Source organism: Ruditapes philippinarum, unplaced genomic scaffold, assembly GCF_026571515.1.
Source record: "Ruditapes philippinarum isolate M1 unplaced genomic scaffold, ASM2657151v2 ctg5335_1_1_1_1, whole genome shotgun sequence".
Taxonomy (NCBI): domain Eukaryota; kingdom Metazoa; phylum Mollusca; class Bivalvia; order Venerida; family Veneridae; genus Ruditapes; species Ruditapes philippinarum.
The window spans coordinates 33,805-52,714 of record NW_026856136.1 but is presented as its reverse complement, the minus strand read 5'-3'; the positions used below and the strand labels follow the sequence as shown (position 1 = coordinate 52,714).

The following is an 18,910-nucleotide window of genomic DNA, read 5'->3' as shown; positions in this document are numbered from 1 at the left end:
ATGATGTGATACATGTGAGTTCAGAGTAAGTCACCTAGTCACCTAATATTGGCAAATATCAAAGAGTCTTCATTAGTGTATGACAAATTACTGCACAAATGGAATGATAATTATTGTAAATATATATTATATTACTTAGTATTCAATATGAGCAATAATTTCAGATCATTGTCGTTCTTCATTTCTCGCGTTACAAGACCATTTGATTAGTATAAATATGGTATCAAATTTGCATTATTTTGCCTTTTAGTTTGCGTTATTACGCCTTTAAGTTCGCAGTACTACGCCGTTATTTGCATTACTACGCCTTTTGATTCGCATTATTACGCCTTTAGTTTCGCGTTATAATGCATATAAAGGTGTTATTATGACTTTTGATTCGCGGTATAACGCTTTATTTGCGTTATTACGCATTTTGATTCGCCTTAAAACGCCTTTATATGCGATATTACACCTTTTGATTCGCGTAATTACGCCTTTCGATTTGCGTTATACGGTGAGCTTTTAGGATCGCTAAATGTCTTTCGTCCGTCGTCCGTCCACACTTGTTCGTTAACACTCTAGCGGTCACATTTTTGCCTCAATCATCATCAAGCTTTGTCAGGATGCTTATCTAGTTGATAGCTCCCATGACTTCGAACATGGGTCATCTCGGATGAACAAGTAGGTCACCGGAGCTAAAAATAGAAAAACCTTGTTAGCACTCTAGCGGTCACATTTTTGCCTTAATCATTTTCAAACATGGTAAAGATGCTTGTCTAGGTGATAGCTCGGATGAGTTCGAACATGGGTCATCTTGGATGCAAAACTAGGTCACAGGAGCTTAAAATAGAAAAACCTTGTTAACACTCTAGCGGTCACATTTTGCCTTAATCATTTTCAACTAGGTCATCGGAGCTAAAAATATAAACACTCTAGTGGCTACTGTTTTGATCCAACTATCATGGAAATTGGTCTGAAACTTTTTTTTGATGATTTCTATGTCAAGTTCGAATATAAGTCACCTGGGGAAAAAACAAGGTCACACTTAACAAATATGGATGATCCTTGTTAACACTCTAGTGGTCACATTTTTTACTCATCTGTCAAGAAACTTGGTCAGAATGCTTGCCTAGGTAATTGTTCGGTTAGTTCGATGGGCCAGATGAGCGATCTAGGGCCATCATGGCCCTCTTGTTTTTGCGTTACTTCTCCTTTATTCGCGTAATAACGCCCTTTGATTCGCGTAATTATGCCTTTCAATTCGCGTTATAACGCCTATATTCGCGTTACTTTAGCAACAATCATTGATTTTGAAAACTGCTTAAATACATGCAAAACCTTACATTTTCTAAAAGATAATGTCATACCATTCACAAAAATATATACTGTTAATATGTATTGTCAAAACACATACATCAGAATAGGTTAAGAACATCTAAAACTTTAGTCAGAAAAAAGTCCGTTTTTTTCAGTTTTAACAAAAAGTTTATCTCAGTTTGTTTCTCCAGCGTACAGTTTAAACACTTTCTACTTGTCCTTTTAGCATCACTGACATGTTCTGCAACTTGATCTTGGACATAAAGTTGGTTGTATTCTCAAAATGCTGACTCAAATTTTTAACATTTTTTATATATTATTGTATATCAAGAAAGTTTCAAATGAGAAGTTCTTTGGATATTATTTGCAACAAGACCTGTATCCTGACCAAGTACAGCAGAGCCTGAAGAGGGAGGCTGAGTCTCGTCATCTGAGATCTAAAGTCAGACTGACATATTAAAAACATGTGTATAAAATGATCAAAAAGCACTTTAAATTAACAGCATATAACTATCTTGTAAATTCATATATATTAAAATAAAGTGCAATTTTCTCTGTTGTTTTATACTGCTTTAGTCCAATATATCAGACGTTACAGGCTTGTTATAGTTGCTTTGCCCAGAAGCAAGAATATCTCAAAGCGACGTCATATTTATATTTTGGATAAAATTATATCAGAAATTCCAACAATATCTGCTTGTTTGTTAATAAAGATATTCCACTACAAAGTAATTAGAATTCACAAAATAAAACAGACAAACTTGAAAAAAGTCAGAAAAAATTACTCCTTGTCTATATAGTTAAATTTCAGTATATTTTTAAGTCCAAATAAAATTTCAACAGACATGTCTGGCAGTCAGACACATTTCAGGACTTCTGTAAATTTAAAATATTGTACCAGCTTGATTCATCATTGTTAATTCAAATAACATTTCATTAAATTTGCTTGGGAAGTTCTTGGGATATTTTCTGTCACAGCAAGTGTTTCTTGAAATGATACAGCTGGACCTGGTGAGGGAGGCTGAGTCTCATCTGAATCTGAAATCTAATGTCAGTCAGACATTTCAAAACAAATTTGTTCAGAATAAGCAAGTGAATTTTGAAATGATCCAACTATTACACAAGACGGGTCTGTGATTGATGAAAAATCAACTTCTGGCTCAGAATCGAACAGATCCCGATCACTTATAACTATGTGACATTAGTTTTACATTACAATTTACATTGGATAAATAAAAAAGATAACATGAATTATGAACATTCTTGCATATAAAACAAAAAGCATGTCTAGAAAATGTCTCAAACTTCACCATTGTAACAGTTTCCCTATCCTTTGTATAATATTGTATCTATGAACACAGAAAATGTCAAATCAATATGATAAGTACAAACGTAATCAGGTACGAATATCACGAAAAACATATGACAAAATATCAGTGTAAACAATCATTTTGTTTACACTGTGCATGCATGCATTATTTCACCACAGCAGATTATTTACACAAAGAACCAATTTCAAGAGGCAGATGATGCCAGGCTTTGCATTTTATGATTTAAAGTTTTACTTACGTTGCAAAATCTACACGAAATCGAGTACCGGAAATGTCCAATTACCTCCCCTGGCCGGAGAGCATAATGACACCAACCTTATAATATGTAGAAATATGAATATGTTACGTTAAAAAACATTAAAAAGATGATACGGTTGCAAAGAGGGATAAAAAGCTATCAAATGATGTAAATACAGGCCGCGTATATGGACGTAAAGGATATTTCCTCCTCTTTTATATTTTTCAATTTCGGTTTTAGCCGTTCAATTGTGAACATTTAGGAACCTTAACCGCATATACGCCCACTTTGAACTTTACTTCTCCCATTTATGCTAATTTTTCATTTGGAAATAATCTATTTTCTTCGTAGTACCGCGTATAAAATAGGGCGTATTTTCGGGTTAACTTTTAACCTTAACACCGATTGCACAATAATTCAACTAGCAGGTGCGTGATTGTTGCTAGTTACTTCGCCTTTATTTGCATTTCTATTTTATTCGCGTAATACCATCTTTTGGTTCGCGTAATAACGCCTTTATTCGCGTTATAACGCCCTTGCATTTTTATTTATTTTATTTAATTTGACACTATTAGGCTTTCGTAGTATGGCAATATTGACGCTGATATAACGACTTTAAGTCATTTAGGGAGAATTCCAGGTTATTATAAAATATTTCTTTTTGCCTGCTTTTTATCCAATGTGTTTTTCTTCATTGTTTATATAATGCCCAGTCTGATGATCTATTAGAATGCAATGCTTTGTGAAACTATTTGTCTCTTTGTCATGATTTTCTGCAAATTTCTGAATTGAACAAGGGTTTATCTTTAGGTCTTATCAACGCCATATATGTAGAAATACACTGTTTTTCAATGTTCTAAGAATTTATCAATAAAAAAGTCCCAAGCTTGATCTATGTTATCAATTATCTGTTGATTATTTCACGTTTACATGTCCTCGCACATTTGAAAAAATATTTAATACAAGTAAAGATTATGACCATTGTTTTACTCTGTGTGGACTCTTCCGAATTCAAAACACCGATCTGGTACTGTTTCATGCATCATCGCAAACTTTCAGGAATTTTAGTGCCAATCGTACTGCGATAATTCCTGACTGGTATGATAAACGTCCTATTTTTACATTATCTCCTTTTTCAAGCATTTGAAGCTCGTCTACCTTTAATATGGTGATATAAATATAAACTCTGAAGTATTTATATAATGATATCCTGTCACAGCCATTTTACATGTAAAAATACGGATATAAGTACAAAGATATTTTGACTCAAATTGTGGCCTGACCAGTTGTTAAATCATGTTACAATTGGTAGGTGTTACAAAAAGTTTTTTTATAAGTTATATAAATTAGACAGGTTGTGTAGGAAAATTGGTAAATTACTATATATGTTAATTGACAGTCACTTTTTCTAATTCAAAGACAAAATATTAACACCAATACTTTATAAACAAATGTCAATAAAGCCAAAGAGACCAAAGGGATATTAATATTAAAATATTTAAAGTTGACATGGAAATATTGTTTTATAATGCAAAGAAATGCATGTGTAATGCATGTTTTAAAGATATTTCACAACTGTGTGCTAAATTACGCGTAATCAAACACGTTTGCATCATGTTTCATGCAATTACCTTTAAACAGTACCTTTCTTTTTATAAAACAAATTGTGTCATATGTACTGAAATACAAGTATAACAATAACAATATTTTTGCATTATCGCATGGTTTGGAATTTTTCCTTTGTTCTTACTAACCCATTTTACTCAGTACAATGAGCATTTGAAAACTATATTGATATATAGCGGTACAGTTTTTTCATTGAATCATGTAGGAACGAACATTCCCAAGTCGCAAAGAAAAAAAAACAGTAAGAAAGAAAATTAATGAAATGAAATTATTCTGACTCATATAATAATGCAACTGCTGAAACCTAAAGTACATCCGCAGAATGAATTATTTCCACTGAAAAAGCCCTTAAATCTTGAATCCTTACAACTTTCTCCACAAACTATCAGTTAACAATCCATCTTTATTATCGTACGTTGTTTAAAGTTTTCCATATTATATTTAGCTGTAAGGTAGCTTACGACATCATTAGCTGGTATTGGTTCATGAATATTGGAGAGTGAAAGGGCACAAGAGAGAGAACTGCACTTTTTTGTTTTGTTTTTGTTTTTTTCTTTTTCGTTTTTTTTTTTGTATTTTTATTTCTGAGTTCTGTTACAAAAATAAATATGCGATAAAACAGTTTTAAAACTCTTTACATGAAACTCGTTAGTTACGTGGGTTACTGGGACGACACTTTTTAGCAGAAACACCCCTTGATGTCGCCCCAGCTTGTGTTACATCCTCGTGACTAACTCGTTTTATATACTATAACTGTTACTTATCTCACGCTTGGTTGGTGAACTTCTTTCTTATTTAAAACACATTTTGTTATCTGCACTGAGATAATATGATATCTTTAGATAGTCTACTTACATATTAATTGATAGCACTCGCTAAATTTGTTCGGCATTTTCACTGTATTCTTTTTCTATTATAGTATTTTGAATAACTTTCGATTTGGACTTAACATCAGTAACAATCATGCACCGACTACAGGTAATATATTTTTTTTGATAAGTTTGCTTTTATACATCAAATATGCAGAATTGAACATGCAAACTGCTAAAAATGATATACACGATTATCTTATTTCTTTAATAGTTTAAATGTGAATACTGTGTATCTATCAGGTAAAATATCTAATGAAGTGAGGTTGGTACGAAATTACGAAAGTGTATGAAAATAGACGCTCGAGCTTTAACCTATCTCGCTCTGATCTCCACTGTATATGTTACAAGATCCATAAAAAGAGCCTTAAATTGCGTCACAGGGTCTAGAAGCTCACCAACAAGCAAGCCCGTTTTAAAACTTATAGACATGAATAGGTCCTAGAGAGTTGCAGCTGCACACTTATTTTCATACTGCATGTTCATACATACGTGTAGAAGAAAAGGCATCGCGAGCAGTAATTGTTATTCTTCACGGAGCTTTGTTATAACTTTTGACATTGAAGTGATTATTTGACGTATATTTTTTACAACCATGATAGAAATGTACTTTCAAAATGAGGCTGAAATAAAAGTACGTGAAAAACAAATCGTCCTAGTTGGAAAGACGGGCAATGAAAAAAGTTCGACTTGAAATTTAATTTTTCAAAAAACAACTTTTTATCCATGAACAAAGTCTGAATCATGTTCGTTGAATACTTGGACAACTGAGTAATTATACGATGACTGAGTTGATAATATCACACCGTACAATCAAATGGGCAGACAGCTGTTCCAGCGTCCACAGCTGTACCAGTATATACATGTCGGCGCGGGGACTACAATTGACTTACGATAAGTATTCATCCATTTTTATCATATCCAAACTGTATTCGAGTAAATCAATGTTATAGATTCATAGTCAACATCCAAATGAGCATGCAAACAAATTTCTGGCCCTGTGCAAGCTTTATTTCACATGAATTTTGACTGAAAATAACCACACTATCCGATGTGTTGCGGTATTTTTAGTTTGAGGTCACAAAAACTTATATTTTCTCATGATAATTAATCCTTTTTTCATAAGATTCGTAAACGTCAACATTTTGTCATTAAATATTCTAAACATACCTTCAAAAAAGCTTTTCTGTTAAAGTTATAAGGTATTTAAGTTTGTGTGTCATCAAAATTTAAGTAACGTCATCAGCTGTTCGCCTCTTTTTAATGATAACCTCGACAGCAATTCATCGGCAAGGATGAATAACGCTGAAAGCTGTTCAAAGAAACAATTTTCAGAGCTTTTGTCCTACAGTAACTAAGAAAAAGTAAAACTTTTTTGTTCATTTAAAATATTACTTTATTCATGATACTTTCTAATTATATTATTTTTATTATTACTTTCTATCATTTGTTGTATCTTAGCTGAGAGGCCTATATCTCCATTTACCGCACTGTATTTCAATATTGATATTGTTCATATGAATGAATGAGTGAGTGAATGAATGAATGAATGAATGAATGAATAAATTAATTAATTAATTAATTAATTAACGAACGAATGAACAAACGAACGAATGATGCAATATACATATATGTTAAAACAAATTGTCTGTAGAAAGTATATGAGTTGTAATATTCTAAAAATTACATATTATACATTCATTTGTTGTTTTCTGTTTCAGAAGGCCACATTGGAAATAAGATATATATGATTGTTATTGTATGTTAATAATGTATAACCTTCTTTAAATAAAGCTATTATTTTTATTATAATTATTATAATATAAAAAGGAAGCAAGATCTATTAATATGTTTCTGAAATGTTAAATTCAAAGAAAGTGAAGGCAAATTTAACGCTTAATACGAATACTCTGTATTATAACTAAATCCATCAAGCGTTATCATAAATAATGGCATATAGTAGACATGTCCCATGCAGTAAATGGATGTGTAACCCAAGATGTCTGCCATATAAAATGATTTATTTAAAAAAAAATCTGAATAATTTTTAAGAATGGTTATTATTTCTATTGCACTATACATTAAAACAGATTTCAAGTATAAATAACAACATGTTTTTCCATGCATTTTAATCTCGGGTTACACAGTCATTCACTGCATAGGACTTGTCCATTATATGAATTATTTATAATAACACTTGATGGATGCCTTCATTTACAAGACTGAATATTCTTATTAAGCGTTAAATTTGCCTTTGCCTTTTGACTTAAACATTTCATAAACCTATTGCAGGAACTCCACTGAGGTTTATAGGCCTAAAAACATGAAATTTTATTTTTTTACATAAAAAACATGAGCACTAAAACATAAATATAAAAAAAATATAACCAAGAAATATAGGAGAAATACATTGAAAATCATATGTTTGTGCTATTCTCAGTCCGATTTGAGTGAAAAGCGTTTAAACTCTTTTCAATTTTGGGTCATTTTTTCACTTTTATAATATTCTGGAAAAACGGAGCAAGCTAATGATCGGAAATTTTGTATATAAGTTATTAGTATAGATCTACATCAAATTGAGAAATAATCTCAAAAAATTATTTCCAGTTCCGTCATGTCAAAAAACCTTAGTGGAGTCCCTTTAATAGGTTTTGCTACCTTTTTATATTGAAATACATAGCGGTAAATTGAGATCAAGGTCTTGAACCTAAGATATAACAAATAATAGAAAGTAATAATAGAAATGATATAATTAGAAAGTATCATGAATAAAGTAATATTCTAAATTAACAAAAAAGTTTTACTCTTTCCTAGTTACTGTAGGACAAAAGCGCTGTTGTAAATACAGTCATGTAATTGTTTCCTTGAACAGCTTTCAGCGTTATTCGTTCTTGCCGATGAATTGCTGTCGAGGTTATCATTAAAAAGAGGCGAACAGCTGATGATGTTACTAAACTTTTGATGACACACAAACTTAAATACCTTATAACTTTAACAGAAAAGCTTTTTTTTGAAGATATGGCTTGGAATGATTAATGACGAAATGTTGACGTTTGCAAATCGTATGCAAAAAGGATTAATTATCATGGGAAAATATAAGTTTTTGTGACTTCAAACTAAAAATACCGCATTTCATCGGATAGTGTGGTTATTTCAGTCAAAATTCATGTGAAGTAAAGCTTGAACAGGGCCAGAATTTTGTTAGCATGCTTCTTTGGATGTTGACTATGAATCCATAACATTGATTTACTCGACTACAGTTGGGATATGTTAAAAATAGTTGAATACCTACCGTACGTCAATTGTATACCCCGCGTCGACATGTATATACTAGTACAGCTGTGGACGCTGGAACAGCTGTCTGCCCATTTGATTGTACGGTGTGAATATACACTGTCTTATACATTTATAGATGCACCTGGCTTACTTGACATAACAAAGCGTGGAGGCGATAGGGCACTTGATATTCTAAATCCGGTTGAAATCTGCCCAGATCCGTATACGTTTTTGTTTGTCTTTAGCAAAATGAATCACATTACAAAAGAGAATAAGATACTATAAAAATGTAACCCAAATAATGTATTCTACCATGTCATTGTCATTTTCAAACACTGCAGAATATTTAAGTCCGATAACAAGTTAAGAAATTTTTGATGCAACATGAACGTTTTGTCAAACGTTTGCAGATCATTTTTGCTTACATAATCATTTATATTGATCATAATGATCTAAAAATGAACAGTGTTTATCATATTAAACACAATTTACGCTAAGCATGAAACTTACTATCAATTTTACATCAAGTTTTGTTTTGGGTACATTTTTTTTCATACGTTTTAAATGCCAAATATCTATAAATATTTTCAAGTTTAACGTGCTTTAGACTTGGATCTCAGTAGAATCCATTTGATATACCAGATCAAGGCAATATACTATGGAAAAATATTTGTACTTAAAAGCATTGACAACTTCCTTAAGTTATATCTTTAATCGGAAAAAAACAACATTTTTTTTTTTATTCGTTGCTTTAGCATTCTTCCTCTGTAACAATTTTGCCAGTTTGAGCTTTCTTATAGAATTCCGCCTTTCTCTTTTCTCCTCGGCTGTTATAATAATTAGTAGACTATGGTATAAATTACCATTAGAAACGTTGACATAGATTAAGACCTTAAACTTTATTGTTTACACATAGAATTTGATAAATATAAATATTTATAGATTTATAGATTTGCATTATCTATATTCATTCTACATTCAAGTAACACTTTCAAAATATGAGCAATTTATTTAGGACACAAACAGTTTAAATAAATTGGACTTCTCGAACACGTGTAACCATATTGACATTATGGTCATTATTTGACGTAATGTTTAACAGCGATTATAAATATATACTTTCAGAAAGAAGATAAAATTAACTTAGGAGAAAGACGAATCATTCTGGTTGGAAAGACTGGCAATGGGAAAAGTTCAACCGGAAATTCCATTCTTCGAAAACAGGCTTTTCTCCATGAACACAGCCCAAATCCGGTAACAGACAAATGCTCGTTGAAAACAGGGACAAATGAGTCAAAAACCTTTCAGTATAAGTTAGTTGATACACCCGGATTACTTGACACAACAAAGCGTGTTGGTGAAAGAGCACTTGATATTGTACAGTCAATTGAAATCTGTCCAAATCCGCATGTATTTCTTTTGGTCTTTAGCGCCGGAAATCGTATGACAGAAGATGAACGCTTCACTATAGATATGCTCCGGATTATGTTTGGAGAAAATATTTTCAATCATGCAATGGTCGTTTTCACACATGGCAAAATGTTTGAATCTGATGAAAAGTTTAAGAAATTTTGGACAGAAAATGAACATTTTGTTACACTTATTAAAAAGTGTGGAAACAGGGTTGTCAAAATAGAGAACAACAAGGATGTCTTTGACCGAAATGAAGGTGTACATGAAATTGAAAATATAATCGAAGAGCTGACAGAAAGCGGGCGTAATTGCTATAGCTACAAATATGTAGACACCCACAGATCCGTAATTGAAGAACATTTAAAAAATTATCAAGGAAAAGGCAACATTCATGAGGATATTTCCGACATTATTGACAAGCTGGGTCAGAAATTAGATCAACAAATCTGGAAAAAAATGTTATTTGGTGGTGTACTGCTAAGCGGAGGAGCAATTGGTGTAGGATATGCTGCCGGTTATGCCGGGGCGAATGTTGTTGCTGCATCGGGATTGGGGGCAACCGTTATGACCAATGCTGAAGCTTTAGGTTGCGTTCTTGTAAAATCAGCCAGTTCATTTGCAGCTGCGGCAGCTTCATCAAACGTTGGTGGTGCCGTCGTAAGTTCAACTTTGAGCGTTGCTAAAAAAATGAAGTTTAAGTAATGATTGAATGATCGGGCACAATCAATAAGAAATGTATGAAATGTATCCTCCACTATTTCAAAATTATTAAGCAAAATAATTTAACTATACATTTACATATATATTATTAACATAATTATCCATTCCACTAATCATTTCACTTATAATTAACTTCTTTTCTTAGTGTAAAAGGCATTGTTTACAAATTTTCCTAATTTACGTAATGTGCATACATTTTCAGAATTTAATAATTCAATGAATTTTGGCATATTTGGACGTCTCCAGTGATATGGCGGTATCAGGTTTTTTCTTAAATCATTATATACATTGCATTCTAATATGAATTGGTATTCGTCTTCTAAGACATTACATGAAAAACATTTTCTATCATTTAAAGGTGTACTATTTGGTTTAGTTCATGCACCTGATTCTATGTGCAGTCTATGAGATGATACTCTTAACCTAGTGAGATCTTTACAAAACCGTTCAACATTGATAATATTTAGATATGATTGAAACTTAAGAACAGAAATATATCTATAAAGTAAAATACTACTAGAGTTATCTAATCTACTTGACCAGTTTTGTACAAATTGGTCTTTCGAACATTGTTTCACATAATATAAAAACAGGTCAGTTTTACCCTTTGCCTAACCAAGAATCATAAAAACCTAATGTACATAAAACATTTTTCACTTCTAAACACCAATTTGTTTTATTTGGGTAATTTTCACAATCATTTTTTAATAAATTATAAACTTTGTTGACAAATTTATTCTCATTTGTATGTTATATTCTAACCCAGTATCTAATAATGTGATAGTATCGTATTGTTTTGAAAGATATTCTACCAAGTTCACCATATATAAAATTTGGTTTTTTTACACCTTACATACGTTTACAAAATTGCATATGTACTCTTTCAATTACATTACTATGTATAAAACCCCAGACTTTGCTGCTATAATTGAGTATAGGACTTACTATTTTATCAAAAAGACCAAATCTGTGTAAAGTAGAAATTTTAATAAATTTGTATAGGTATTTGTTCATTTGTACATATACATCATACATCTCAGCCCAATTATTCAAACTATTATTTACTACACGAGTAAAAATTTTACTTAAGACATTGAGAAAAGTTATACCTCTATAATTACTAACTTCGTTTACACTACCCTTTTTATATAATGGTATAATGTATCCCTCATACCAACTTTCCGGAAAATATCCCTGAGAGAAAATTTTATTTAATAATAAAACTAAACATGGCAAAAAAATGTGTTTACCGTGTATAAAAAATTCTTTCAGTAATGCATCTGGACCTCCACTACGACCAGTCTTCAATTGCTTGATAGCTTTTAAAATTTCAAAATCAATGATAGGGGCATTCAGTTGATCAAACCACAGGAGATTGACATTCTATCAATTATTGAAAAATATAATAAAATAATTAAAAACAACTGAAAATATACCCCTCTATACTATAAATAAACACAAGGATTACAACGCCTTTTAATACTGTTTTTGTTTGGGGTCCTCCTGGGCTACTTGTCGCTGGTTCTTGTTGCTTGGTTGTGTGGGGGTTGGTATCATTGAGCTCCGCCCTCCCTTCCTTGTTGATCCTGTTTATCATATTTGAAGGGTAACTTGGATTTTTTTTTTTTTTTTTTTTTAGTTTTGCTTTTTTTAATGTGTAAAATATATTCACGGTGAGATTCAAACCTTGTATAGCGTTTGAAAAGCGGTAAGGACATAACAACCACCCGTAAAACTCTTTTCCTGTGAAATGATTTTCCAGCATATGAGAACAGTCTAGCTTTTATACTGTAAAATATTAAAATGAACTAACCGCAACAATTAGTCTCAATTTTAAGAGACGGGCTTTATCATTCGATCAATAATCATGTAGAAAGAAACATTCTGAAAGTGTAATATACAAAGGACAAGTGTCTAAAATTTCATAGGTGAAGTAACATCTTGCTGTACGGGGCATATTGTTCTATAGTTTTTGGTTAAGTCATATATGTTAGAAAGCTTACATACCATAATGAATTCCGAAATATGTCTATTATCCCTTTTGTCTTCAACAGTTTCGGTTAACAGATCCCGATGAGTGTGATGGATCGAAATGGCAAGTGATTGCAATCAAGGCGTAAGTCGAGATTGGCCTAATCTTGCCAAGGGTCAACATTTTTTGTATCTTTACAACCGCGGTGGGATGAGATATTAATTTCATTTTTAAAAACATATCGATATCCCAAAAAAGATATCAAATAGCTTAATCCGGTGTCGCGTAATAATCACACGGCGTAATATTACCACGGTTTGTACATAATTTTTTAAACTTGCCTGCTACTTTGTTGAATAACACTGCGCTTTGAAAATTGGTATAAATCTTCAGCATATAATTTATATTTCAGTGCATGTATTTGAATATTCTGACAGTATTTCTTTTCTTCAGAATATATGCGTGAAATTGAGCTAAATCGCCAAATTTTGCATATTTCATAGGTCATTTTGAAAAAAACATGCAAGGTTCTAAAAGTATTAAATACATGAAAATAAATGCTTTAAAACCTGCCAGGGATGTTAAACTTTGTTTCTTGTCCATTGTTTTATTTCTAAATAGGCTAGAACTAATCTTAACCAGTAGTTGAAAATGGCCAATTCTCCGAAACCTAGGTCACATTACCCGAAAGTTTTGCCCGAAAGGGTACTACAAATGTAAAATTGTCATTCATAACCATACACATTTATTCTAAAGAATAAAGGTCCAATAACTTGTCCCATATTCTAATATTCACAATTCAATGATTGGTTGTAATCAACATTTGCCATTAATATAAATAAAAACACTGAAAGTACTGTAGTATACATTGCTTGATAATATAATCCATTTGTGTGATCAAGGCCATCTTGATTTTAACCTACTGACCTCAAAAGCAATAGGGGTCATCTTCTGACCAAGGTCAATGTCCCTAACAAGTGACTCACACCAAGGCTTTTTTCTTCCAAAGTTATTTATGAGACAAGGAAGATGCGATGTTCCGTCTGTGTATTGCTAGTCAAGCTGATAGATGAGTGATAAAGAAATTATTTTTTGAAACACCCGTTAAATAGACTGCAGTATAGAATATTGAAACAGTAATATTGAATTTCCAGTGATGCTATCTAATAAAATACATGATCTGGCTTAAACTCTATACAAAGTCAATTAATTGAATCATCCTACAAGACTTAATTACCAAATTATAGTACATCTTTGCTTTCCATGTTAAATATCTTTGTACTGTACTTTGATGCATAAATACATAAATTATGGTGTGTTGTATTATTCTCGTATTCAACTCTTCACATTAATTTTCAAATGCATTACTTTATTGTTTATTAATAAAATTTTCAAATACATTACCTTATCGTTTATTAATAAAAATGAAATATATAATCAAAACTATTCATATGCACTGTAATATTTTCATTATTCAATCATTGTTACATATAGTCTTCATATACAACCTTTCCAAGAAATTCATTTATATTTGACAGCAAGTTAACAAAAAGGGGTTTTCCATAATCAGGCTGCATTACCAATTTCTTAACTTTAGATGAACCATTTAGCTAAAACATTTTATTTTGGATACTGTGAGCTACTTCTGATTTTCAACCAAGGCGATCCCTGTTCAAACTCGAGCAAAACCTGTCACACACATTCTGGCAATTGGGGCAAAAGTTTGACCAGTAGAGTGTTAACAACTTAAGTCATCGTCGGATACAAATGATTGATTAACATTTAACACGACATAACTGATAAATGTAAATGGTTTGGCCGTGGGTATCCGACGATGCTAAATGTGGACAGACAACAGTTGACATAAGATGAATGACCGACATTCAACCATCTAAAACCTCGAACTGAGCCAACCTATAAGTTTCGTTACTGAAATAAATAATAAGATAATAAAAATGAATACTGTGTAATGATTTAGATGATGTGTAGCCATTATATCAGAAATAAACTATTGCTTTTCTATATATGTTCTTTACTCTATTGAAACTACGCAAGTTCATTTTATAGCAAATAAATATAAAACGACTGCTAGATTATTTTTTACTATAACAAATAAAAAGTAAAAGTTTATTATTTAAACGATTGAAAAGTCTAATTGTATGAATTTTATTTATAAAATATTTTATGGAAAAGCTGTTTTCAATAGTATTTATTCTTACATTTCTTTTTGTTATTCATTTCGGGAATAAGATTGCTCCGTATTATAGTAAATCATGCGCATGCGCGATTCACTCTTTTTTTTCAAAAACAAAGGAAACAAAGCAAAATTTTCTCTCAGCTAGTTAAATATGTTTATAGTATATAAAGTTTTACCTCCTCCATCCTTTCCATCCACCCACTACTGAAAGTTAGTAGTGAGAGTGAAATCAGCCAATTTCATTTACTTTGGACATTTTGTCGTGCAGAATTTTATGTATGTTGTTTTTTGTATTTACTATGTATCAAATATTGAAATTCATCTGTATAAGTTTCCTTTGTTCTTGTATTTTGTTATATTTTGTCATATTATCATTTTTGTAGTAATAATACTTGCATTTTATGTTTAAATGGCTACTTGCTTGTATTAAAAGTTCATAAAGTATTTTTCAAGGATGTAGCCGTACATCAGGTGGTGTAAGACGCAAGATAAAAGGGTACAGGTTTCCAGACTATGGTTTTTCCTGGGCGAGTCGACCACGATTTGGAAATTATTTTATGATCAGAAGTTCATATTACATACATGTATTTGTTTAGTGATTTTGTTGTCATTTATTATATTGTTTGCTACAACTGTTTTCTATTGGAAACCACATTTGAAGTTTTGGTTTATCATTTTGGGCGAATTGGTTCCCCAGTTAAGGCATGAAAAAATTCTAGATGTAAAATGTATCCATTTATCGGCTTAATATTAAAGTCCTATAACAACTTACACAATGCGTTGTTTTATTTTGGTGTCTTACAAGCTGCACAAACTCTTGGGATTTACTTATGAGAAACACGACGGCCATAAATTGGGAACTTTCTAAACATTAAAACAACTTTGCAAACAATAGTTTAATGATGTGTAGTCGGAATGTAACGCTACTGCAAAAAGAAGAACTAGTTTCTATAGCGGTCTTTATCCGGGAGTTGATGTTGTTCGGTAACGACTTAACCTGTAACGATTGCGGAGATATAGCTTATAACTCTGTATACATTGCAAGCAATGTATATAAAAACAGATTTAAAGCGGCATGTATCCTTTTTTAACAAGGCGGACAATCCTGTTGAAATGTGATCTATGTATTTTCTTTTAACTAGTGCTTTCTTTTTACGTATGCGTCATTAGATTACATTTACTTTGATATCAAAATGATACAAAACGTTTTCTCAACTAAGACAAGAATGACAATTGAAATTAACAATAGAATTTCACTTGTGCATTTAAGTGCTGCCATTTTGATCACAAAACTATGGTGTCTAGTTTCTGCTATTACGTTATTTTGTTTGGTTGTGTTTACCAACCCTTTTACAAGTAGAGAAAATAATAGCGAACAGCATGGATCCTACTACATAGGGATCGGTTTGGTGGATGACGTCACGAAAATCCGGTATAGCGGATGACGTTATTATTTTATTTTTAGGAAACAGGTTTTCCCTATTATGGTGCAATACGTATAAGTCATTGTTCTATTTTTAGAAAACGATTTCCCTAATTGATCTTTGTGGTGCAATACGTATAATTATCTGATGATTAATAATATCTGTATTACTCAATGGCCAATCCTTAATTCAGCGATTACGCGATTTGTCAACTGTGATTCATTGATAGAAGACACTCCTTCGTATTGTTGCACAAATTACTTATTGTTTTAGAAACCGGATTTTCCCTATATGATTAAGAGAAGGTATGAGTCAACTGTCACTCCTTAATTCAGTGATTACACAGCGTCTCAGCGCAACGTCATCACGTCAGACGCTATTAAGCAATCAGAGATTCATTGGTCAGAGACACTTCTTCATTCATTTTATATTGTTGGCAAACCGTTTAATAAGGAGTTATCAGCTAGATATAAGAGTACAGATACAATATTTCAAAAAAAAAAAAGAAATGGAGGGTTTTCCTTCTCTTTTCATTCAACGCTCTTTTAAAGCTATACATTTAGAAGACGGTCGAGATGGATCACGAAATCTTTCACTAACTGAACAACAATATATGTAAGTAATCAAAGTACAATTTACTGAAATTACTTTTTAGTAATTTAATAAAGATTTCCAGTAAAAGAATATAACAATAAGAGTTAGAATTTAGATTTAGATTTCTTTTTATTAGTTTCACTTTTATCGTTATAGGAGACAGAACCTCCAACGGAGAATCTCTCACTACAAAGAAATGATAGAAGATCCAGGCGTTGACCAAAAACAATTAATGATAACGTTTGATTATATTATACAGTTTGCCAAGGAGAATTCTTTAAACGTTTATCCAATGTCAACCTGTCACGCGCTTATGGACTGCGGAGAGAGAAATTAATATACAACTTTTAATATTGCCTTTAAAATGCGAAATAACGCGAGGATAACTATTAACACGATCTTACCCTGTAAAACTTGTCCTTTGTGGATAACTTGGCAATAGTAGTGAAAAGGGACAGTAAAAAATCTGCACACGGTGTTATAGAGACAAACTGTTTAACATCATGTCACCTATTGTACGAGATGATAAAGAGTGTGTTAACCATCCCAGACTTAAATTTCTGCCCATATACTGTGTTAAGCATGGTAGACTATCAGAAATGCTTATCACTTTCTGTCAAATTTTAAAACCCCACCATCAACGGAAGATCTTTCAAAGGAATGGTATCGTATATTATCTGACACAACTCGGTCAATGGACCGAAAATTCCATGGAAATTTGCATGACCTCATGGGGTATTACGAAATAGACTTTTATGAATAAATTTATGACACTCTATAATATTCATCTACCAATTGGTGACTAAACACTGCGTGTATAGAATGACATCAACGATTTGAAAATAGCCAATAGATGTATACTGATGGGTATAAAAACCAGAAAACGTGTCAGTCTATATCATTCTAGTTTCGGACTTCGAACGAGAAACATGTCGAGCTATAGATGTAAACAACCGTTACGTTCAAGTTTGCGAGTGGAAAGGCGAACTTAGGGTGGACTTGAGGGAATGGAATCTAGATAAGCATTTTAAAAAGGGCATTAGTTTGACTTTGATGCGGTGGAAAAACTTTCTAGACCAGCATGACTCCGTAGATGAAGCTTTAAAAGAGAAAAAAACCTTACAATCGTCACCTGGGTGGTAACGTTAATTGCAAAGTGGCCGAAAACAGCGTTTGCGTAGATATTAGACAACATTGGAAACCTGCGACAGAGGTAGTGCGCACCAAAAGGGACTTTGCTTGAGACCCGAAGAATTGTCTCGCCTAAAAGAACTATTACCGGAAATTAATCTTACTTTACCAGAATTGGACGCCGCCTTACCGTGCTATATTCAAGGAGATAATATGAACCAGTTAGGAATGCTGAGATGATCTGAGTGTTATCCTGACAACTTTACCAACTGGTAACTATTTTAGAAAATATGAACACCAAACGTATACTGAGAGACTGGTCAATTTTCTTGTGACAGTTTTGAACTTCCGCAAAAAATTAAAATAATGACTTTCAAAAAACATTTTTCGCATATGTTTTATCCTTAAAATACTGTTCTCTATCAATGAATCACTGATGACTAATCGCGTAACCGCTGAATTAAGGATTGGTCATTGAGTCATACAAATATTATTAATCATCAGAAAATTATACGTATTGCACCACAAAGATCAGTTGGGGAAAACCGTTTTCTAAAAATAGAACAATGACTTATACGTATCGCACCATAATAGAAAAAAATACTTTGTGGACACATTTTGTGAAATGAATACCATGATTCTAATCTTTGAACTTTGATAATCGGCACATGGAAATTTGCTTGTGTGTGTGTGTGTGTGTGTGTGTGTGTGTGTGTGTGTGTGTGTGTGTGTGCGCGTGTGCGTGTGTGTGTGTGCGTTTTAAATAGCCGGATAATGCAATTTTCGTTATAATCCTGACGATTTTATAACTGGTGACTTT

General features: G+C 32.2%; 1 protein-coding gene across 1 annotated transcript; it reads left to right on the top strand.

Moving 5' to 3' along the window:
- Positions 1 to 5,334: 5,334 nt before the first annotated feature.
- Positions 5,335 to 11,380, top strand: LOC132745522 (GTPase IMAP family member 9-like). The gene is made up of 2 exons (XM_060734473.1): positions 5,335 to 5,472; positions 9,765 to 11,380. The coding sequence occupies exons 1-2, from the start codon at positions 5,458 to 5,460 to the stop codon at positions 10,752 to 10,754; spliced, it is 1,005 nt and encodes a 334-aa protein (XP_060590456.1). The 5' UTR covers positions 5,335 to 5,457; the 3' UTR covers positions 10,755 to 11,380.
- The last annotated feature ends 7,530 nt before the right edge of the window (positions 11,381 to 18,910 follow it).